Consider the following 24340-nt stretch of genomic DNA (forward strand, 5'->3'; position numbering starts at 1 on the left):
GACAACGATGAAGTTCTGTTTGGCTTCATGGAGATGGTTCAGTTGGTAATGTGCTTGCCCTGCAAGTATGAGGATCCAAGTTTGCTTCCCAGCACCCACATGAAAACTGGGGGCAGCACCCCTGTAAACTCCAGTGTTGGAGAGTCAGAGATGGGCAGACCCCCGTGGCTAGCTGGCCACCCAAGTTATTCAGCTCCAGGATCAATGAGAGGCTCTGCACAAAACACTAAAGTGGGAAATAATTGAGGAAGCCTCCCCACTTTCACCTGTCTCCACAAGCACACACACACACTCACACACTCACACACACACACACACACACACACACACACACACACACACACACACTCATACACACACACATGCATACACACACACACATACACACACCACACACACACACACACACATAGACACACACTCATACACACACACACACACACTCATACACACACACATGCATACACACACACATACACACACACCACACACACACACATAGACACACACTCATACACACACACACATACACACACACATGCATACACACACACACACATACACACACACCACACACACACACATAGACACACACACTCATACACACGCCACACACACTCATACACACACACACATACACACACACATAGACACACACACTCATACACACACACTCATACACACATACCACACACACCACACATACACATACACACACACACACCACACACAGATACACATACCACACACACACACACACACACATACCACACACACACATAGGCACCCCCATACCCACACACACACACCACACACACACATACACACACACTCATACACACATACACCACACACACACACCACACATTTATACACACATATATAGACACACACACACCTCACACACACTCATACACACACACATAGACACACACACACCACACACACACACTCATACACACACACACACCACACACACACACACACTCATATACACACACATAGACACACACACACACCACACACACCACACACATACACACACACTCATACACACAGACACACACACACTCATACACACACACCACACATACACACATACACTCACACACACACACACACACACACACATACACACCAAACACTCATACACACACACATACACACACACACACACACACACACACACACACACACACACAGAAATTTGATTTGGTTGGTGGCTGCATCTAATCACATTGCTGCCTTCATCAGCCAATCACACTTTCAAGAACAAAATACCTGCTTAGTAAGTGCCTTGCCTCATGCTAGGTTCTAGGGATCCATAGGAAAAGAGGAGACCCCTCTCCCAGGGGCTCTGATTTACTAAGTGGACTCAGGCAGGACATGGATGTTTTGAACTTACGATGATTTAAATTTTTTTCAGACATTATTATGATTATTATTGTGTATGTGTGTAGTCAAGAGATGAAAGTAGACATGGAAGTCAGAGGACAACCTTCAGGTTGGTCCTCTCATTCCACCATGTGGGTCCTGGGGATCAAATTCAGGTAGTGATGCTTATTAGCTGATGTGAGATGTCCTTCTGTATGCTTCGAACATGTGTTGCTTTTATTGGTTGATGAATAAAGCTGTTTTGGCCAATGGCCAGGCAGAATATAGCTAAGTGGGAAATCCAAACAGAGTTACAGAGAAAAAGAAGGTGGAGTCAGGGAGATTATATGTAGCTGCCAAAGGGTAAGATGCCAGAAGATTACTGGTAAGCCACAGCCATGTAGTGATGCACAGATTAGTAAAAATGGGTTAACTGAATTGTGAGAGCTAGTCAGTAATATGCCTGCACCATTGGTCAAACAATTATAATTAATATTAAGCCTTAGAGTGGTTATTTGGGAACTGGCGGGCAGGACAAGAAAACATCCAACTATAGTCAACATTTGCCTTTATCTTACTAACTCTTATGCTGATTAAAATATTTTATTTTGATTATTTTAATTATGTATATGGATAGTTTTATGTCAACTTGACACAAGCTATAGTCATCTGAAAGGAGGGAACCTCAGTTACGAAAATGCCTCCATAAGATTGGACTGTAGGCAAGTCTGTAGGGCATTTTCTTAATTGGAGATTGATTGGGGAGGGCCGAGACAATTGTTTGTGATACACCCTGTGCTGCTGGCCCAGGCTTCTATCAGAAAGCAGGCTTAACAAGCCATGAGAAGCAAACCAGTAAGTGACACCCCTCCATGGCTTCTTGTTGTGGAATATTCCTTTACAGTGTGTGAAGTTGTGTCACTGTGGTTGGTTTAATAAAGAGCAGAATGGCCAATAGCTAGGCAGGGGGAGGTTAGGTCGGACTTCTGGCGACAGAGAGAGGTCTCAGGGAAGAAAGACAGAGCTGCCAGCCGACATAAAGGAAGCAAGACATGCAAGAGGAGAGGTAGTCATCAATTATGTAGATAAGTAGGAATGAGTTAATTTAAGTTATAAGAGTTAGTGGGACAGTGTGGTGATAGATTATTTATGATTTATTAAAGTTTGCCTGAGGATTCAGAAAGCAAAGTCAGCCACAAGCCATAGAAGCCAGGCACACACCTTTAATCCAGAAGCCAGGAGGTGGTGGTACACACCTTTAATACTAGGACTCAAGATTTAGAGGTAAAAGGATCTCTCTGAGTTCAAGGCCATCCAAATCTACACAAGGTAGATCCAAACCTAAAGAGAAACAGCTCACACAAAGATGATCTCAGCACCTGGGATCACACGCCTTTAATCCCAGCACTAGAGGGGTATAAAAGATAGGAACAGGGTCTTCAGTAGTCAGTATCAGGTATTCATTCTCCAGCCACATTGATGATAGGAAGACATTCAGTCTCAGGATTCTGCAGCCATGCTGAGGAGAGGCAGCAGGATCAGTCCCTTCAGCCTGGGGTAGTGGTAGGAGCTGGTGGCCCCGATACTTTGCTTTTCTGATCTTCAGCTTGAAGTTTGAACCATAATATCTGTCTCTGGGTCTTTTATTTTTTTCTCATGACAGGACAAGCCTAAGGTATAGGCCAAGCTTTTATAATTAATAAAGTTTCCATGTCAGCCGGACGTTGGTGGCACATGCCTTTAATCCCAGCACTCAGGAGGCAGAGGCAGGAGGATCTCTGTGAGTTTGAGGCCAGCCTGGTCTCCAGAGCGAGTGCCAGGATAGGATCCAAAGCTACACAGAGAAACCCTGTCTCAAAAAACCAAATAAATAAATAAATAAATAAATAAAGTCTCCACGTCATTTTTGTGAGTTGGCAGCCCAAAGAAAAATCTGTCGATAGCCTCTGTATCAGCTCCTACCTTCAGATTTCTGCCCTGTTTGAGTTCCTGTTCTGGCTTCCTTCGAAGATGGACTACAGTGTGGAAGTGTAATTCAAATAAACCCTTTCCTCCCCAACTTGATTTTTGATCATGGTGTTTGGTTGCAGCAGTGGAAACCCTAAGACAGAGTGTATTTAAGTGTTTCTGTGTATGTGCACATGCTCTAACCACTGAGCCATCTTTCCAGGCACTTTATGCTGACTTTTGCAATTGCATATTTATTGTTATTAGTAAGGTAGATATAAATCTTTAGTAGGCATTTTGAAATACTGAAAATGACTTGTGAACTATGGGCCCCTTTGTTCCATTTCTCTGCTTGATGCAAGTGTTTTCTTTATAGTATTCCTGAGGGCGGCTGATTTCAGTTTGAACTTGACTAAACCTCAGAGACTGTGCAGACGGCTTGAGTACTCACAGATAAGGATTGGGGAAACCAGGAATGTTTATCTCACAGGGTTTTCTCCTCAATGAAGGAAATGTATAAACCATTAATTACCTGTGACCTATGTTATTTGTACAGCCAGACCTCATCCCATGTTTATCCCAAACTCTCCCTCCCTAGATCTTTATTTTTTAGCTTTGTTTCTCAGTCAATAGAAACCATTCTTAGAGGGGATGTCACGTGCACTTTCTAGCCTGCTGACTTCTACTCTGTTTCAGTCAGAGACCACACCAGATCCTAGGCCAGAGCCTCTCCACCTTCCTAATGCTGTGATCCTTTAGTACAGGTCCTCATGCTGCGGTCACCCCCAGCAGAAAATTATTCTCATTGCCACTTCATAACTGCAATTTTGCTACTGTTATTGAACTGCAACGTAAATTTTTTGGGTTAAAGTTTTGTCAAATGGGTTGCAACCCAGAGGTTGAGAACCACTGTCCTAGACCTTTAAGCTATAGAACTCATCTTTATGGTAGAGGTCACATGTACTTCAAAAAAGAATTTCAATGTAGACACTGTTAGATTTTTGCTTAAATTAGAAATAAAGAAGAAAAGAGGCAGATGAGACATTTTATTATTAGGCCTGGCAGAGTAGGGAGACTAAGAGAGAAGAACAACAGGGGTAATGGCTGACTGCCATGGTCGGTCGTCAAAGAGAGGCAGAGAAAGCACATACGTGGGTGAAGAGAAGAGAAGAGCAGAGAGAAGAGTAGAGAGAAGGTAAAGAGAGAGAAGTGTAGAGAGAGCAGAGAGAGCATTAATGGGCGGGGATTAAAGCGGTTCTCTGCACCTGTGTGCAGACTTAGTTCCCACGGAACCCTGGGCTGACCAGGGTACTGCCTATTCCACCAGGTAACAGGGGCAGGCCAGCATAATGCCTGAACCTTTCAGACATGCCTTAAGCTTTATTGTGTGGGATTGAGATAGTCATTGCTAGGAAACTTTTCCCCAAAATTATATTGTACTTAAATATGTCTAAAGTAAACTGGCCTGGTGTCAGACTCCAGAAGATGAACCAGGACTGACTAAGTGGAGTTTTTCTTCTTACCTCACGTGGAACCTTTCTCTGATGACTGTGACGCTTGCAGAGATCCCTGCAACAATGGGGCTGGTTCTTACTGACCCTGCTTAGTGTTCAGCATCAGAACTCACTAGTTATTCTTTGATATTCCTTTATAGCTATCCTGCTCCATTTCCTCCTGGCTGCTTTCCATTCTACCTGAAACAAATATTTCCAGTTTCCCTGCTTGCTTCTCAGTTACTCTCCTCTCATACCTAAATAGAATTTATGCATACCCACCCTTAAATATTTATTTATTTTGTTTTATTTGTATGAGTGCTTTGGTTGCATGTATGTATGCTTACCATATGTGTGCCCAGTTCCCATGGAGGTCAGAAGAAGGCATCAATACAATAGAACTAGACTTCCAGACAGAACTGGACTTCAGTTGTGAGTGTTCATGTGGGTGCTGGGAATAGAACGCAGGTCCTCTGAAAGAGCAACAAGTGCTCTTGAGCCTTCTCTCCAGCTCCAAATACACATCCTTAAGTTCTAGCAGTCTAAAAACAATGACAAGAGGTGTCCTGGAAAGAGTGTTCCTCTGGCTCAATGATGCTTTCTGCCATGGAGATCTATGGGGGGGGGGCTTACCGCAGGTCCTGAGGGTTAGAAAGGACTGAAGAAATTGTATACAAAGGGACACACATAGTAGAGTCAAATCTCTTGGACTCTTTCTCTCTCCTCTATTCTATGCTGCATAGGTTGGTTTCCATTTTTGAGTTATTGTCTTGACTCAGCTTCCCATGTAACTATTACAATGACAGGGGTGCACATAGCAATTGGCTTTCAGTTCTGGTTTTCATGGAGGTTGCATAATATGAAGGTCAATTGAAGCACTGGATCAGAGGAAACACAGGATTAGCTTTCTGAGAGTGTCAGGCCACAATTCTGTCAACTGAGCAACACAAAATATTCCTTGTTTTGTGTATAAAGTAATTATTTACTGATTTTTAAAATATTGAACCATGGCCAATAGCACTGTAACTTATGTCTGAAGTAGGTTTATCTAACATATGTCTATTTTTCATAAGGTTTGTCACCAAGATTTTTTGCATCTGGAAACACTAGAAAGACTGGCAACACTATGTGTGGGGGCAGTTGTAGAATAGCAAACCTGCCAACAAATGCACAAGAATGCAAAAATGTAAAAAAGGGACAGGTATGGACCAAGTAAGGCCAAATCAAACACTTGTTTGCAGTATGAGAACTGGATTAAGAGAGTAGATTGTGTCCTAGTCTCACCTCACCTGAGAATACGGCTTTGGGAAACTTATTTATCACTTCAAGTGTTGATTTTGGAGTTACAAATAAATGTGAGTAGGCTATCTGATGAATACAGACTCTTCAAATAACAGCCAGCCAGCTATGCTTTAAAAAACTCCAGAGAAGTCTGTCTGAACAGTGTATTTGATTTTTGTCTTTGAGGCAGGGTCTCTCTATATAGCTCTCCCTGGCTGTTCTGGAACTCACTCTGTAGACCAGGCTGGCCTCAAACTCACAGAGATCCATGTGCCTCTGCCTCTCAAGTGCTGGGATCAAAGGTATGCACAACCACCCAAGGAATGATTCATAAGCTAGGCATCATTCATAATCAAAAGAGGCTCAGAGAACTCAGCTTTCAAATATGGGCAATATTTGAAAATTTGAAGACAGAACAATTGAAGGAAAGTGAAGGAAAGTACAGCAATAGCAAGCTGTTGCTTATTTGGACATGGTCTCAACAATTGGAAAATGCTTATGATTGACTAAGATCCAGCTGTTATAAAAAATATACATAGTTGCTGTGCGGTGGCACTTGCCTTTAACTCCCCCAGCACCCAGAAGGCAGAGGCAGGAGGAACTCTCTCTCTCTCTCTCTCTTTCTATATATATATTATATATATATATAATATATTAATATATATGTGTGTGTGTGTGTGTGGTGTGTGTGTGTGTGTGTGTGTGTGGTGTGTGTCAGTTCTTTCTGTTCTTTACTTTTTTTTTCTTTTTTCTTTTTTTTGATAGGGTCTCACTTGGTAGCTTGGAACTTCCTAGCTGGACTTGAATTTTTGTGTGAAGGTAAGTCCATCAGAGAACATCAGAAGACAGTCTTAAAGTCTGTATTGCTGGCCTGAGACAGGGAATTTGCCCAAATTATGCAGCCCTGATCCTCACAGTTCTTTGTCCTTTATGCACAAAAACCGCATCCTGTTTGACACACTTTAGTTAGCAAGAAGCAGAACTATGGAAGCCAAAAGGCAAGGTTAGCACATTTAGGAACTTTCCTGGATCCTGGAACTATGGGCTAGGTCTTTGATGGATTAGGTTTTTATAACCTCTTTGGCATATATTGAGACCTGTGTGCTAGGTTTTAAGGTCAGCATGATACCTCTAACATGGGGTCGGTTGTGCTAATGTCTTTGGAGCTTCCTAAAAATTCACCTGCTTCTGATTGGATTACAGGAGCTCATTGCTATGGCATTTGGTATTATTTTTTAGACAGGGTTTCACTGTGTAACTCTGGCTGTCCTGGAACTCGCTCTGTAGACTAGAATGGCCTCGATGGAACTGTAATTATTAGAGATCGGCCTGCCTCTGTGAGCCACGGGCCTGGCTCTGATTTCATTTTTTTTTAAGATTTTATTTATTTATTATGTATACAGTATGTCTGCACACCAGCAGAGAGCACCAGATCTCATTCAAGGTGGTTGTGAGCCACCATGTGATTGCTGGGAATTGAACTCAGGACCTCTGGAAGAAAGTTCAGTGCTCTTAACTGCTGAGCCATCTCTCCGGCCCTCTGACTTCATTTTTAAAAACATGTTATCTACATGTAGAATTCTGACTTTATTAGTGTACATCGTGCTGCAGCAGCTCACACGCCCTGATTGTTGAAACTATCCTTTCCAACAGATAACAGAACGTTTCTAACACTCCAAAGAATCCTCAGAGTTCTGACTTTCCTCTATGGCCTTCCCCCTCTCGCTGTAAAGGGCGGAAGCACAGAAACAAACACAGAGTGGTGCAGATGCCAGGTTACAGGATTTTTTCCTCTTGCTTGAGAAACTTTGTTTGGATCTGGATGGGTCAGTTGAATGGCCCGATGAAAAACTCCTCGCCACTAGAACAGCTGCGCATGCGCAGACGCACTACACCGCCTCCTGTCCCGTCCCCATGACCAGGCCCCGCCCCCGACGCCGAGGCCCCGCCCCCGACGCCTAGGGCTAGGAACCCCGACCTCAAAGCGCTCTGGCTCAGCCAGGCTTCAGTTCGTGGGACACCGTCCGTTCCCCTTGCGCTTTCCTCCTGGTCCGCTGCCGGAGTCATGCCTTCTGCCTCGTTGACTTCTCCGCCCCTGCGCCGGGTGTTCGTGGTCGGCGTTGGTATGACCAAGGTAAACAGAGCTGTGAGGCGCGGCGCGGGAGACAAGTCCCTGTGATGCCCAGCAGCCCCGAGGTGACAGGAAGCGTGGCCCGGGGACGGTCGCAGGCTGCACTGCTGTCCCATCCCTTCTAGAGTCGCGTGGGCTTCAGAGGGGCGACTCGGGGGTTTATGATGCTGCTCCTAGGGTCGCAATGTCTCGGGTTTGTTCCCTCGGCTATTTTTCCTTCTCCTTCCTGTTTCCCTTTTCTTTCTGCTGAGCCTGTGAAGGAACCCCAAAGATAACCCAGACCTAACATTTCCTTAGATTCTAAATCCGAGGTAGGCTGTCCGGGTGGCTCACATCTGTGTGTGGTGTGAGCCTTCGGAGGTGCAGCCAGGAGTTCGAGGTCATAGACGATTATGTAGCAAGACCTTGTTTCACCAAACAAAACAAACCAAAACGACAGAAAAAGATTTGGAGCTTGGACAGAGGCCAGGGCTGTCTTCAGAAAGAAGAGGAGATGGTGAATGCCGCCAGCTCTGTAGTGGCTATAAGTGCCCTTTTCAGATAGCAGCAGGTGTGGCTGTGGGTATGCACAAGTGACACTTAACAACGGAGGTTTCCTCCATCCTCTGACCATGTTGCTGGTTCTCTGGTACTAAGGTGACCCGAAGTTTCTATAGAGTTTCTCTCAATACCTTGACTACTACTTTCCGTGACCTAGTAATGCCAAGTTACCTGTAGCTTCTCTCAATCTTCTGCTGCTTTGCATCTAATGGCACTTCCACCAGCTGACATCCCTTGGTTAACTTCTTTGTGGGTTTTTTTTTTTTTTTCTTTTTCTTTTGAGACAGGGTTTCTCTGTGTAGCCCTGGCCGTCCTGAAACTATCTCTGTAGACTAGGCTGACCTCGAACTCACAGAGATCCATCTACCTCTGCCTCTCAAGAGTTGGGGGCCTGCTTCTTTGTGTTCTTAAAGGGACGGCTCAGATCTTATCTTCTAGGAAACCCTCCATTATCTTGGCTTTTTCACAGAGACTTGAACCTAACTCTAATTTACTTTGACACACTGAAATTTTTTGTTTAGAAGTCTATATTCTCCTAATGTGTTGCTACAGGGCAGGTACCACGATTATTCACTGCTGTATCCTCCACAATGATAATCCCTGGTGTTCAAAGACAATCCATATTAGATGGATATACTTTGTGAAAGAGTTACTTGAGAAAATTTTTTTTCTGTGGGAAAAAAAAAACAGGCTTAATTTTTGTGTTATTTCCCTTCCCCAAGACAGGGTTTCTCTGTAGCTTTGACTATATTAGAACTTTCTCTGTAGACCAGGCTGGCCTCAAACTCATGGAGATCCTCTTGCTTCTGCCTCCTGAATGCTGTGATTAAAGTAGTTCACCACTATTCCTAGCAAATTTTATATTGTCTTAGTAGCATGTAATTCATTCAAAACATGTAAATAGGAAAGTTGACTACTATTTTATAAAGCTTAGAGAGCATCCCATGGTTTCTTGTAGGGGGAGCTTCTGATATAGGTGGGTAATAGAACTTTCAAAAGTTTTTTTCTAGCTTAAAAAAAAAAAAGACAGTATCTTACTATATAGATTTGTCTGACTTTAACTTCTGATCCAGCTACTCAAACTTCCCTAGTGCTGGGACTGCAGGTGTATCCCACCACACCTTGCCAGTATGTTCTACTTTTTTTTTTTTTTGTATGTTCCACTTTAAACAGTTTTCCATTAGTTGTTTAATGTCTGTTTATATGGACTGTATAGAAAAAGCACATTTTCTGAAAAAAAAGCTTATCTTATTTCTTTTTCATATCTTAAAAAAATAAGATATGCTTATTTATTTTTCCATTTGGGAGGCTGAGGTGAAAAAGGCATTGCTATTCCTTGACGAAGAAGACAGGACTAAAAAGATGGTTTCACCCTTTAAGCGTATATTCAATATGGGTGCTATATGTGTTATGTATGAGCAAAGATGAGAAAAAAAAGCAAGATTGGGCTGGGGATCCAACTCACTTGGTAGAGAGCTTGTCAAATATGCACGAAGCACTGGTTCCAAACCCAGTCTAGCATAAACCAGACATGGCGGTGCACACCATAGTTCCAGAAGTCAGTGGGTGGAGACAGGAGAATCAAAGGTCAGGGTCAGCCTGGGTTGTATAAGACCTTATCTTAAACTAAGACCAAGGCCTAGCAAGATGGTCCATGGGTAAAAGTTCACCATCAGATTTGGCAACCTTGTTTGATCCTTGGTCCTCATGTACTACAAGGAGAGTGCTGACTCTTAAGTTCTCCGACCAAGACATGAAGAGAGTGGACATACACATACACATACACACACACTAACAAACTGAAGGCAGATTTTGAAAAACCCATATAAATAAACAAAAAAGAATAGAGAAAAAAGGATAATTTGGAAGTTTTAGTTAGGCTTGGAATATTGCAAACATGAACTCATCTCTTGGTTTGTTTGTTTTTTTCCCCCAAATCTTATTAAATCAATGAGTAACAATGTGCTTTGGGGCAGAAACCATAAGACCAGAAAATATTTAGAAGACTAAAAGCAGGTAGAAGCCAGTTGTCTGGTAGCACACTCCTGTAATCCTAACACTCTGCAGGTGATAGCAGAATTATCTCAAAACCAAACAAAACCCAACTACCACAAAAATTCTCCATGTGATGTGGTTTTTCCCAGCTTTGTTCTTAGAAAACATGCCCAAATATACACTACCTTTCTGTCATGGGTTGGGGAATTGTTTGAAACGTTTCCAGGGAAAAGTCAGCTTTAGGTGACTTTAGGTGAAACTTAGTAGGCAATAAGCTTTACTCATGCTCAAAAAGCTTCCTTTAAACTTAAAGAAAGTTAATGTGTGTGTGTGTGTGTGTGTGTGTGTGTGTGTGTGTGTGTGTGTGTGTGTGTGTGTGTGTGTGTATGAGAGAGAGAGAGAGAGAGAGAGAGAGAGAGAGAGAGAAAGAGAGAGAGAGAGAGAGAGAGAGAGAGAGAGAGAGAGAGAGGGAGAGAGAGAGAGAGAGAGAATGTTCAGATGACAACTTTATTGAGTTGATTTTGTCCTTCCATCTTACTGTGGGTTGTGGGAACCCAGGTCACCTGGCTTATGTGGCAAGCACCTTTATTTGCTGAGCCATCTTGCCAACCCTGTGCAGACTTTTTGTTATTTTTAAATTAGTTGTTGTTCTAGGGGATCAAACCCAGTGCCTTTGGCATGCTAGGAAAATGCTGTAACACCGAAACAAGATCCTAAGCTTCGAAGATAGGAAGTTTGAAGCTAGCCTGAGCTACACAAGAGACTCGGTCTCAAAAAAACAGAACAAAACAAAACCAACCCACAAACAAACCAGCAGATAAAACATACTGAAATACTAAAGTTGAGTGGGAAGTATTAATGTGAGTATCTGAGATTTTTCATCTTTTAAAAACAGTCCTAGCTCTGTAATTCAAAGAGACCTAGAAACAGTAATACCTAGAAATCAGAAAAAAATACCTAGAAATCAGTGGTATTCTTGATGTTAAGACTGAGGTTTTAGCCCGGCGGTGGTGGCGCATGCCCCTAGTCCCAGCACTCGGGAGGCAGAGGCAGGCGGATCTTTGTGAGTTCGAGACCAGCCTGGTCTACAAGAGCTAGTTCCAGGACATCCTCTAAAGCCACAGAGAAACTCTGTCTTTAAAAAAAAGAAAAAAAAAGTCTTGAAATATCTTTTATTTCGTCCAGAGAAAGTGTCTTATTTATCCCATTCAGGCCCCAGACTCACTATGTAGGTGGGGATGATTTTGAACTTCTAGGCTTCCTGCCTTTACCTCCTGAATACCCAGATTAAGGTGTGTGCTGTCAATTCCTGTTTATGTGATCCTGGAAATGGAACCCAGGGCTTCATGTTAGATACTCTACCAGTTGAGTTATACCTCCAGGCTCCCAGGCCCCCAGGCCCCCAGACTCCCAAACCCCAGCCCCTGAAATATCTTTTTTCTGTTAAGACAATTGGTTGATTGGAGAAATTGCAAAATCTAGATAAGGTAAAGATCAAGGTAAGTTTGCATAATTTTGTCATAATTGTGAAGAAATCAGTACCCCCTTGGGTTATGTCAAGAGCCAGGTGCCAATTGAGAAAGCTCTCAGTGGCCAAAGCTAGGACAATTTGTACTTTGTGTGTGTGTGCATAGGTGAGAGAGTCTAGAGGTTCTGTCTACCTTGTTCTTTTGTGGTGGAGCTTCTCCCTTGTCTCTGACTAGGTAGGTAGGTGACTGTCCAGTGAGGGCCTGTCATCTGTCTGTCTCTGCTTACCCTAGGGATGGAACCATAAATAGGTGACCACACTGGGGGTTTTTAAGTACATTCTCATACAGAAGGCAAGCATTTTATCAGCTACTTCCCCAGCCCAGCCATTTGACCTTTAAACATGATAGTGGTTTTAATTGATTAAAGTCCATTACTATTGAGTCCAAATAATTTATTTATATCTTGAAAGCAAATCTTTGTTGGACATTAGTGAACCTATTGGTTTTCTTAAAAACTGCAAATAAAAGGAAACAGTTATCTAGTCGTAATTATTACCAATGATAAAATTTCAAGTTCCTAGGAGAAAAATCAGGAATCCTGTATCTGCTGGACAAATAAATATTATGAGGTGAGTGGTGATGTTGGGAAATTATATAATAATCAAATTTAGAAGAAATGTATGTCTTACAGAATTACTATTTTGTTTGTTTGGTTTTGAGAGAGGGTCACTCTACATGGCCCTGGCTGTCCTATAACTGATTGTGTAGATCAGGCTGGCCTTAAACTCACAGAGATTTGCCTGCTTCTGCTCCTGAGTGCTGGGGCTGAAGATATGTGCCACCACACTTAGCTAGAATTATTAATTTTTTCATTTTATTTTACTTTGAGACAGGATCTCATGTAGTCCAGGTTGGCCTCCAAACTCCCTATGTTACAGTAGATGAGTCTTCAAGTCTTGATCCTCTTTCCTCTGCCTCCTGAGTGCTAGGATTGCACACGCAACCCCTATACCTGGTTCATGCAGTGCTGGGGATCAAATCCAGAGATTACACATGTTAAGCAAACATTTTACCAACAGAGATACAGTCTCAGCCCTGGAGCCACTATTTTGCAGATGATTAATGGATAATGTTTGTTCCAAAAGACACATTTGTTAAGTAACTGATTGTTTGTGGATCTGTTCATTGGATAAATAAAGATTTGATTGTGTGTGTGTGTGTGTGTGTGTGTTTGGGGGTGTGTGTGTTTGGGGTGTAGTCAGTTCTCTCTTGTCACCCTGTGAGACCTGGGGATTGAACTCATATCAGGCCTTTGAACTAGAACTTTTACTACCAAGCCATCTCACAGACTCTTCCCTTCCACTTTCCTTTTGTTGAGATAATGGTCTCTCCATTTTGCTCAGGCTGGCCCCAAACTTCTCGGGCTCAAGTGATCCTTCTGCCTCAATCTTCCTAGTTGCTGGGATTGTAGGCACTCAACACCATGCCTAGATCAGAGTACAAGATATTATTACAACACATTATGAAGAGTTCACTGGTATGGTTTCAATTGCCCATTACTGTAGCTGGAGTTTCTTTCCAGCCTGGTCCCACAGCTGTTTGGCTCCAAATAAACACACAGAGACTTATATTAATTATTAAACTGTTTGGCTAATGGCTCAGGCTTCTTATTGGCTAGCTCTCTCTTAATTATTAACTCATTTCTTTTTTTTAAGTGAACCCCGATTAACTCATTTCTATTAATCTAAGTATTTCCACGTGGTCTTGTCTTACTGGAGAAGGGTCCTCAGCTACATGGCATCTCCTGGCAACCTCTCTCTGCATTCTCTTCCCAGCATTCTCCTCCTCTGGTAGCCCCTCCCATACTTCCTTCCTGGCTACTGCCCAATCAGTGTTTTATTCATCAACCAATAACAGAAACATATATACAGTTTCCACGTTACAATTCCAATTCCAATTTCCACATTAAATAATTTCTACTACTGCACGGTGGTGGTGCATGCCTTTAGTCCCAGCACTTGGGAGACAGAAGCAGGCAGATTTCTGTGAGTTCGAGACCAGCCTGGTCTACAAGAGCTAGTTCCAGGACATCCTCCAAAGCCGCAGAGAAACCCTGTCTCGAAAACCATCCCTGTAACAGTAAGTCTTTCCGCCAAAGCCACCTGAGCCCTGCCATCATGTGGGCGCTTTCCACCAGGCCACCCGAGTTCCGCCCACCTGACTTTCTGCCTCATCGGCCAAACAGTACTTTATTCAACAATCAATAAGATAAACATATACACAGAAGGACATTCCCCATCACTCCCCCCCAAATAATTTCTACCTATTAAGTTTTACTTAGTGTTAAAAAGAAATATCCATGGCAGGGGTTGTAACTCAATGGCAGGATACTTGCCCAGCACACATCAAGGCCCTGTCTGTTGTTTTTTGTTTGTTTGGCTTTTTTGTTTTTGAGACAGGGCTTCACTGTTATAGCCTTTGCTAGCCTGAAATTTGCTATATAGACTTGACTGGCCTAGAACTCACAGGAATCTGCCTGCCTCTCTGTTTCTAAAGCTGGGATCAAAGATATGTGTCACCATCCCTGGCCAGGCTTTGAGTTTAATCCCTAGCACCATTTGAAGAAAGCAGTAAAAAGAAAGAATAGTGCTGGAGAGAAGACTCAGTGGTTAAAATGCTTGTCACTGGCAAATCTGGATTGCTAGAACCCATGTAAATGCCAGGTATATGGCCAACCTGTTAATTCCAGCATTGGAGTGCAGAGACGAGATTCCCCAGAGCAAGCTTGCCTCCAAGATTTTCCAGGTTGAAAGTTCTGGGTTTCATTGATTCTGCCGCAATGAATAGGTGGGCAACCACAGGAGGATGACTCTCAATATCAACCTTGTATATGTGTGCACTTGTATGCATATTCACAGTGCACACAGACATGGAAAAAAGAATATTTAAATATTTTTCTAGTTGTATATCTGTGTCAGATGAGATTTATTTCATAGACTTCAATCAAAACAATGTAGAGCCGAAGATTAAACTGAAGATATGAGCAAGTATCAGATATGACTCTGTCTCTTGATAAATCAGATATCAACAGAAAAAACCTAAGTGTGGGGCCTGTGTGATGGCTCAGTGGGTGCCCCCACCACTCCTGTTGACCTGAGTTAGATTCCCTACCTGAATTTGTATGGTGGAGGAGAAAACCACTTCTTCCAAGTTGTCCTCTGACTGTGCACACAAAATAAATAATTGAAAATAAATGGTTCCCTGCAAAGGCTTTCTTATTTTGTTTCCTAAACTGGTCTTTGTCAATTACTCTATACTTACAATACTAGTGTTATTGCCTATTCTGTATTAGATTGGAAGCTCCCTGAGGGTAAAGATTGGATTTTTGTGTTCAGAGTAGCTCTGTAGTGTGTGTGTGTGTGTGTGTGTGTGTGTGTGTGTGTGTGTGAGAGAGAGAGAGAGAGAGAGAGAGAGAGAGAGAGAGAGAGAGAGAGAGAGAGTATGTGTGTGAGGGAGAGGGAGGGAGAGAGAGAGAGAGAGAGAAAGAGAGAGAGAGAAAACCATATGATGCATGTATACTGTGTGAAGAATGATTTTTGGGACTCAGATCTCTCCTTACACAGTGGGTTCTGAGGCTTGAACGTAGATTGTCAGATTTGCACAGGCAGCATTTCATTTGTCCCCCCACCCCCTTTTTTCTTGGGATGATGTCATAAATCCCAGGCTGACCCAGAACTTGCTGTATAGCAAGCTTCCTGCTGGGATTACAGGCCTTGGCTACCAAGCCTGGTTACTCTACCCACTTAGTCATATCCTTAGCCCAGTACGGTGTTTTTGTTTGAATGAATAACTGAATGAATTTCTGTGATACTGTTGTAAAACAAAACCAAACCCTCTGTACATGTTTCTATTTATCATCCTCTTTTGTATTCTAGTTCATGAAGCCTGGAGGTGAAAATTCAAGAGATTATCCTGATTTGGCAAAGGAAGCAGGTAATAGAAAAATATTTTTGGAGATTGAATAGCTTATTGTGTGGTCTGTCTTATTCCATGAGTGGGGCAGCCTTGCAAGCACAAAAAGAAACACAGTCATGGGGAGGACCTCCCGTGGAACTTGTCCATGGGTGTAGTGGAAAGAGAAGGGAAGGACATACGTAGCTAGAGCAGACAGTGTTGTATACTTTCATATGTTATTAAACTGTGTGTTGAGATGGTGTCCTACTTTAACTTTAACTAACTTTAATTGTGTCAATGTGACACAAACTAGAGTCACTTGCAAAAGGAGTTGCAACTGAAGGATTGCCCAGGTCTGAGTGGCCTGTGGGCATGTCTGACTATTAATGGATGTAGGAAGGCTTGTGAACAAGACAGAAAGGGAGCCAGCCAGCCAGTCAGCCAGCCAGCAGTGGTTCTTCATGGTTCCTGCCTTTGAGTGCTTGTCCTGATTTCCCTCAGTGATAGGCTGTGAAATGAAGTAAAAGCCAAATCAACCCTGCCCTTCCCTTAGTTGCTTTTGGTCAGAATGTTTTGGCTCAGCAACAGAAGGCAGCTAGGACAGGTGGTAAAGGCAGCTGGGGAAAGGAAAGTAGGGTTGTTGTCTTGGTCACTGTTCTCTTGCTATGAAGAGACACTGTGACCAAGGCAATTTATAAAGGAAAACATTTAATTGGGGACTTGCTTACAGTTTCAGAGGGTTGAGTCCATCACCATCACAGTGGGGAGCATGGCAGCAGACAGGCAGGCTTTGGAGTACAGGCAGCAGGCAGGAAGAGAGCTAACTGGGCTTTTGAAACCTCAGAGCTCACCCCTGTGACACACCTTCTCCAACATGGTCGTATCTCCAAATCCTTCCTAAACAGTCCACTAACTGGGAACCAAACATTCAAATTCTTGAGCCTTTGGGGCCATTCTCTTCAGCTGCCTGAACTATGGCTCTGAGTTCCAGCAGAGACATATTTGCTACACATCATTTGCTTTCTTTTTCTCAAAAAGGGAAAAATTGGAACTCTTTGCATGGTTGAAACAAATAAGTAAATGTCAACTTAAGAAGTGGTAGGAAAGGTAAGGAGTGGTTGGGGAGACGTAAGCTTAAGTTCCAGTTGATTTGGCAGAGTACTGGGAACACCTGTATCTCATACTTGGAGATCTCAGGAGCCCCTCCATTCCTTGAGAAGTTGCTAGACACTATCCTTCTAGGGAGTCTCTCCTAGTTCCTGTTAACTTACTGCTAGGCAGTCCCAAAGGAGTTTCTGTGGTTATTCCCTAAATGGCTGTGTCATTAGAGATTTGATTAATTGCTTGCTGTGGGTTCTTGGGGCAGACACCATTTCTTTAATATTTGTCTTCTGTTTTGATAAACAGTTTTCTTTTGACTAGTGTTTTCTGCCTTTCTCTGAAATGGGAGATGCTTTAATCTGTTTTCTGGTGGGTTTTGTTATTGTTGTTTGTGTTTTTTTGTTTGTGTTTTTATTGTTGTTGTTGTTGTTGTTGTTTTTGAGATAGGCTTTCTCTGTGTTTGTCCTGGAACTCACTCTGTAGACCAGGCTGGCCTACAGGTGGATCTCTGTAGAGATCACCTGGCTCTGCCTCCAGAGTGCTGGGATTAAAGGCACGTACCGCCACTTCCCAGCTTTCTATTCTAATTACTGAAACTAATTTTATTATGAGGTATTTCATGTGTTATTTATAATTATCTAGGAAATTTTAATTTTTTTTTCTTTTTTTGGTTTTTCGAGACAGGGTTTCTCTGTCTAGCTTTGGAGCCTATCCTGGCACTCACTCTGGAGACCAGGCTGGCCTTGAACTCACAGAGATCCGCCAGCCTCTGCCTCCCAAGTGCTGGGATTAAAGGCATGCGCCACCAACGCCCGGCCAGAAATTTTAATTTTTATACAGCATTTTACCATATTTATGCTATATTGTTTATGGAGACTTAAGTTCCTAAGTTCTTGATATTTCAAGTTAATTTAAATGAACATATTGATAAACACATATTTGTTCTCATTTTCGGTTATTTTTGAGGATAGATTCTAGCAGTCCAGTAATCAGAATAATGAATATGAACATTTTTAAGACTCTTGACAAATTATTTACATTTGGAGTTCCACTGACAGGATCTGATACTGTTCTTTTTTGTGTGTTTTGTTTTATGTATCCGAGGTTGGCCTCACACTTACTGTGTAGCTTAGGATGGGCCTGAACTTTTGGTTCTCTTGCCTCCACTTCCCTGCATTCTGGAATTATAGGAATATACAGCCACACCTAGTTTATGGGATACTGGGCATCAAACCCAGGGCCTGGGACCTGCTGGCTATACCCTAGCTCCCAAGGCTCCTTTTCTTGTTTGGCAGACAGGATGGATGGTCATCGGATCCTAGCTTTATGAAATGGGCACATTGGGTTTTGTTTAGTTTTTTTGAGACAGGGTCTCTATTATTGTACCTTTGACTATATAGACCAGGCTGACCTTGAATTCACAGAGCTCCCGCTGCCTCTGACTCCCAAGGACTGGGATCAAAGGCATGCACAACTGTGCCCATCAGGCATGTCAGTTCTTAATGTCCCCAACTGTCTCCAGCAATGACATTCTTTTCCACTTTGCCCTCCAGATGTGTGATGGAGCCATGGAGATGAAAGAGACAAGGACCTTGCCGTTATGGAGATTTAAGAGCTGTGTGTGGTGGCACATACATGTAATCCCAGTATTTGGGAGGCTGAGGCAGGATTGCCATGAGTTCATTGCCAGACTGGGCTATGAAGTGGTTTACAGGCCTTTTTTTTGTTGTTGTTGTTGTTGTTATTGTTTTTTTGTCTGTTTGTTTGGTCTTGTTGTTTTGTTTTACAAAATCTCAATTGTTTGATTTTACCAGTAAAGACTCAGGAGCCAGATGCTGGGATGAAAGCCTGCTAGCTCAGAGAGGCAGAGAAAGCACCCAGCTGACTTTCCTCCTCAGATGATGTCCCAGAAGCCTCTCCTTCCTATACCATCTCAAACAACTCCTTAAACTGAATGTCCCTCCCTTCTACTTCCTGTGTGTCTCGCCATCCTCCCGACTCTCTCTTACTCTCTATGGCTTTTTTCTTAATAATCCTATGTTCACTTCCTGTCGACTGGTTGCTTGGTCAGCCTCTTGACCTATTTAAGCAGAAAGCTCTTTGGATTAAAGGTGTGTGCTAGGGCTGAGCCACACTACAACTAGAAACAGGTTTTTCCAGTAATTAACACAATCTCAGGGTTCACAATGTGATCAAAAATACCCTGTAACACAAGCCAGCCCTTGCTCTATTTAAAACAACTCTGATTACAACAATTAAAAACCCAAATAAGCTGGGTGGTGGTGGCACACATCTTTAATCCCAGCACTCAGGAGGCAGAGGCAGGCGGATCTCTGAATTCTAGACCAGCCTGGTCTGAAAGAGCTAGTTCCAGGATAGCCTCCAAAGTCACAGAGAAACTCTGCCTCGAACCACATCCCCCAAAACAAAACAAAACAAAACAAAACCAAAAAAACTAAATAGTAAATGGAAAAGCAGCTCCAAGGCTTTTTGGTGATGCACTAGAATGTAGCTCAGATGCTAGGGTACTTGTTTAGATTCTATAATGCTCTGAGTTCAGCATTCCCATGCCATATGAAATGGACATGGTGGTCCCCACCTGTGATCCCAGCACTGGGAGGTAAAGGCAGGAGGATTAGAAGTTCAAGGTCAGCTTTAGCTACATAGTAAGTTATAGGCAAGCAGGGGCTGCATGCGGATAGTCTTAGGATTTAGTATATTTGTTTTGGGGTGCAGTTGGAACAGAAAACATCAAAAAGAAGATATGTGCCTTAGAGGAAGAAGGGGAGCTCTAAGTTGATTTGGTGGAGACTTTGTCATTTGGACCAAACAGATGATAAAGAAATAAATGGTATCTGAAGAAACTCTAAACTGAGTTTACCTTACCTGAAGTCACTTTGTCAAGGGCTTTTTGATGAACTCCTTGTTTTTACAGGCCAGAAGGCGTTGGCAGATGCCCAGATCCCTTATTCCGCTGTGGAGCAGGCATGCATTGGCTATGTGTATGGTATGTAGTAAACAGAATGTTCTAAGGTTATGCACATAAAATCTAGCAGCAAATTCATGAGTGAATGTTAAACCTCAGGACAGAACTTAGAGGTTACCTTTGTATGTTGGCTCAATGTAATTGTTCTTGGCATTATGGTATTAAAACAGGAGACAAATTAAAATACCATTTTTGGGGAGTGGGCAGTATACCTTGGTTGGTAAAAAGCTTTTTCACAGCACTTAAACATATTTCTTAGCTGGATGTGGTGGTGTACGCCTTTAATCCCAGCACTCGGGAGGCAGAGACAGGAAGATCTATGTGAATTTGAGGTCAGCCTGGTTTATGAAGTGAGTTCCAGGACATCCAGAGCTACATATCGAGACCCTGTCTCAACAACAACAACAACAACAACAACAAAACAAACAAGAATTTTTAGTTGGGCATGGTAGTGCATGTTTGTAATTCCAAAAGTTGGGAAGCTGAGGCAGGTGGATGTCTGAGTTCCAGATAGCCTAGTCTACATAGAGAGTTCCAGGACAGCCAGAGCTACAAACTGAGACCCTGTCTTAGGGGAAGAAAAGAAGAAAGAAGAAGGAGGAAGAAGAAGGAGAAGGAAGAAGAAGAAAAAGTTTGTACCCTTTGACTAAGATCTACCCATTTCTCATACCTCACTCTGCTTTAAATACAGAGGAGTGAGCCTAGAGCTTTGTACATACTAGACAAGCCATTTCCCCAGCCCAATGTTGCATTTGTAATTATACTGTATTTTAACTTTGAAAGCTACTAGCTTATTTGTTAGAAGTAATGGTATCCTGTTCTTACATAATCAAAGTAACTAAAATGTATAATACTACAGATGAATCTTTGTGCATAGCCATCATTTATTTCCTTTACTTTTCAAGATACCAGAGAATCCCAGGATGTAGACATACTGGGGCAATGTGTGTAAAATGCATGTATTGCCAGGGACTGGTGAGCATTGCTGTTTTAGTAGAAGACTCCTGGCAAGTCTGAACCTCCAGCTGCTATCACCTTGCTGTTCCAGCATTCCTGCCTTGTGAGCCACGTTACTTGAGAGGGAAAGTCAAGTTTGTACTCAGTGTGGGTCATATTTTTCTGTAAGGCCTGGATGGATGAATACAAAAATCTTTAAAACTTGGTGAGAAAAAAATTATTATTATTATTATTTCAGATTTTCAAGACAGGGTTTCTTTGTGTAACAGCCCTGTCTGTCCTGGAACTTGCTCTGTGGACCAGGCTGGCCTCAAACTCACAGAGATCCACCTGCCTCTCCCTCTCTACTGCTGGGATGAAAGGTATGCACCACCACTGCCCAGCTAAAAAAAATATTTTTTGAGACAGGGTCTCATGCAGCCTAGGCTGGCCTCAAGTTCAAGGATGGATTTTAACCTCTGATCCTTTTGCCTGCACCTACTGAGTGATGGAATAACGGGCATGTACCCCACACCTGACATACATAGTACTAGGACTGAACCCAGGTCCTTTGCATTCTAGGCAAGCACTTTACTAACTGAGCTACTTCCTTAGCCACAAAAACTTCCTGAAGTAGTTTTGGATCATCATGGTGGTTTCTAACCTGTGACAGTCCTTCCACTTTAGCCTCCTGGGCAGTTGAGACTTACAGTCTGTGCTACCATACTTGGTTTAAATTGTGGAATGTTTATATGAAAAGTAAATGGTGGCTTTTATTCATTTTGTGATGGCCTTTAACAATGTATGTGTGAGAATCAAGTGAACCATCATTTCCTTTATCACACAACTCTGTGAGAGTGAATTATTTGCTGTTACCTGGTATGGGGGTTTGAAAGAAATCCCCATAAGGCCCTCAAAGGCACTATTAGGAGGTGTAGCCTTGTTGGAGGAAGTGTGTCACTGTAGAGGCGGGCTTTGAGGTCTCCTATGCTCAAGATACTCCCAGTGAGACAGCCTACTTCCTGTTGCCTGCAAGATGTAGGACTCTGAGGTCCTTCTCCAGCATCATGTGTGCCTGCACGTCACCATGTCCCACCATAATGATAATGGGCTAAACCTCTAAAATTGTAAACTGCCACTTCAATGAAATGCTTTCCTTTATAAGAGTTGTCATGGTCATGGTGTCTTTTCACAGCAATAGAAACCCTAAGTCACCTGACTGTTTCCTTCTCTACCTCTGTATCATGTAAAGAAAGCAAAGCCCCGTGGTGGTGCACACCTTCAATCCCAGCACTCAGGAGGCAGAGACAGGAGGATCTCTGTGAGTCTGAGGCCAGCCTGGTCCACACAGTGAGTTCCAGGACAACCAGGACTGTTACACAGAGAAACCCTGTCTCGAAAAACAAAACAAAACAAAACAAAAAGTGTAAGATGCAAAGTTGCGATCAGGGACATACGTACTAGGGTGCAGATTCCAATCCTGACTGAAACAGGAAACAGGAAGAGGAAGGTGTTGAAAGTGCTTGCTTCTTTACTGCCCTGTGAGATGTTCAGGCCTGGAATCTCAGCTCTCAGGAGGTTTAGGCAGGAGGACTACTGTGAGCACCAGGCCATCCTGAGCTACACGAAACCGTGTTTCAAGAAGAGAAAAAAAAAGTGCACGTAAACATTTGTTGTGACTGCCTTTTATGTTTGCACAACAGGAGATAGTGCTGTGACTGTTTCTGACTCAGAGGTCACAGTTCATCACTGTCCTGCCTGCGTAGGACACTATCGAAAACTTCAATAGTGAAAAAATTAGCATATGGGCATGCTGAACCACAGAACCACGGTTTCTGTGCTGTGGTGTTAAGGCTCTTCCTTGTTTCTCTGTAGGCGACTCCACCTGTGGGCAGAGGGCTATCTATCACAGTCTGGGACTGACTGGCATTCCTATAATTAATGTCAACAATAACTGTTCTACTGGTTCTACTGCTTTGTTTGTGGCCCAGCAACTGATTCGAGGAGGTAAGGCATGTTTGCTTATTATTAATAGTTTTTTAAAAATGATTTATTTTTATTTTATGTGCATTGGTATTTTGCTTGCATGTATATCTGTGTGAAGGTGTCAGATCCCCTGGAGCTGGAGTTACAGACAGTTGTAAGCTGCCATGTGGGTGCTGGGAATTGAACCTGGGTCCTCTGGAAGAGCAGTCAGTGCTCTAAACCACTGAGCCATCTCTCCAGCCCCTTATTAATAGTTTTTAATGTTATATTTTATTTTGTGTACGGGTGTTTTGCCTGCACATATATCTGTGCACCACATGCTGTGACTCAGCACCAGAAGAGGGCATCGGATCTCCTGGGACTGAGTTACAGATGGTTGGGAGCCACCAACCAGTGCCCTTAACCACAGAGCTGTCTCCAGCCCCGAGTATTTGCTTATTGCTCTATTCTTCTTTTAAAACTTTTTCTAAAACATTTGTTAGTGTATTTGCGTGTGTCTGAACTCACCAAGGCACATACATTGAGGCTTATAGAAGTTGGTTCTCTTTTTCCGCTATGTGGTTCCTTGGAATAGGACTCAGGTTGTCAGGCTTGGTGGCAAGTACCTGCACCTGAGGAGCCATCTTGCTGGTCCCTTACTTGTGCTCTTAAATAAATATGGGATTGATGTTCCCTTTTAGTTACCTCTCCTTGTTGCCGTCAGAGAAAGATTGCTTTATTTTATAGGTATTGCTTTTTTTAAAAAAAAAAGAACCTTTTATTATTTGTTTTTGTGTTATTGGCAATAAAACCAAGGGCCTTGAGGATACCAGGCAAACACTGTACCTCTAAGCAATATCCCCAGTGCCTCCCAAACGCTTTATTGAAATAAAGTTCCCATATCATGAAGTTTACTCTTGACGAGGTATAGTCATAAAGTGCAGCCATCATCATTGTGTATTTTAGAACATTTTATCATCTGTAATGAAAACCTTGTTTCACAAGCTCTAGAAAATGAGCCAAGGTCTCTCCTTGTCTCTTCCCCACCGTGGCCCTCGCTACCGCTGCCTGCTCTGTCTCTGTGAACTCACCTGTTCCTATTGGTTGCATCTGTGATACATGACCCTTTTTGTCACTTCTTTCACTCAATTTATTGTTTAAAAGTTCT

General features: G+C 42.8%; 1 protein-coding gene across 1 annotated transcript in view; it reads left to right on the forward strand.

The window, feature by feature from the left end:
* Positions 1-8039: 8039 nt before the first annotated feature.
* Positions 8040-24340, forward strand: part of Scp2 (sterol carrier protein 2) — a 75541-nt gene continuing 59240 nt past the window's right edge. Inside the window, exons 1-4 of the mRNA XM_027402413.2 lie at positions 8040-8229; positions 16166-16223; positions 20221-20292; positions 23083-23214. Coding sequence (XP_027258214.1) covers positions 8161-8229; positions 16166-16223; positions 20221-20292; positions 23083-23214 — 331 coding nt within the window. The 5' untranslated portion in view covers positions 8040-8160. The remainder of the gene's footprint in view (positions 8230-16165; positions 16224-20220; positions 20293-23082; positions 23215-24340) is intronic.

This window comes from Cricetulus griseus, chromosome 2 (assembly GCF_003668045.3).
Source record: "Cricetulus griseus strain 17A/GY chromosome 2, alternate assembly CriGri-PICRH-1.0, whole genome shotgun sequence".
Lineage (NCBI taxonomy): Eukaryota > Metazoa > Chordata > Mammalia > Rodentia > Cricetidae > Cricetulus > Cricetulus griseus.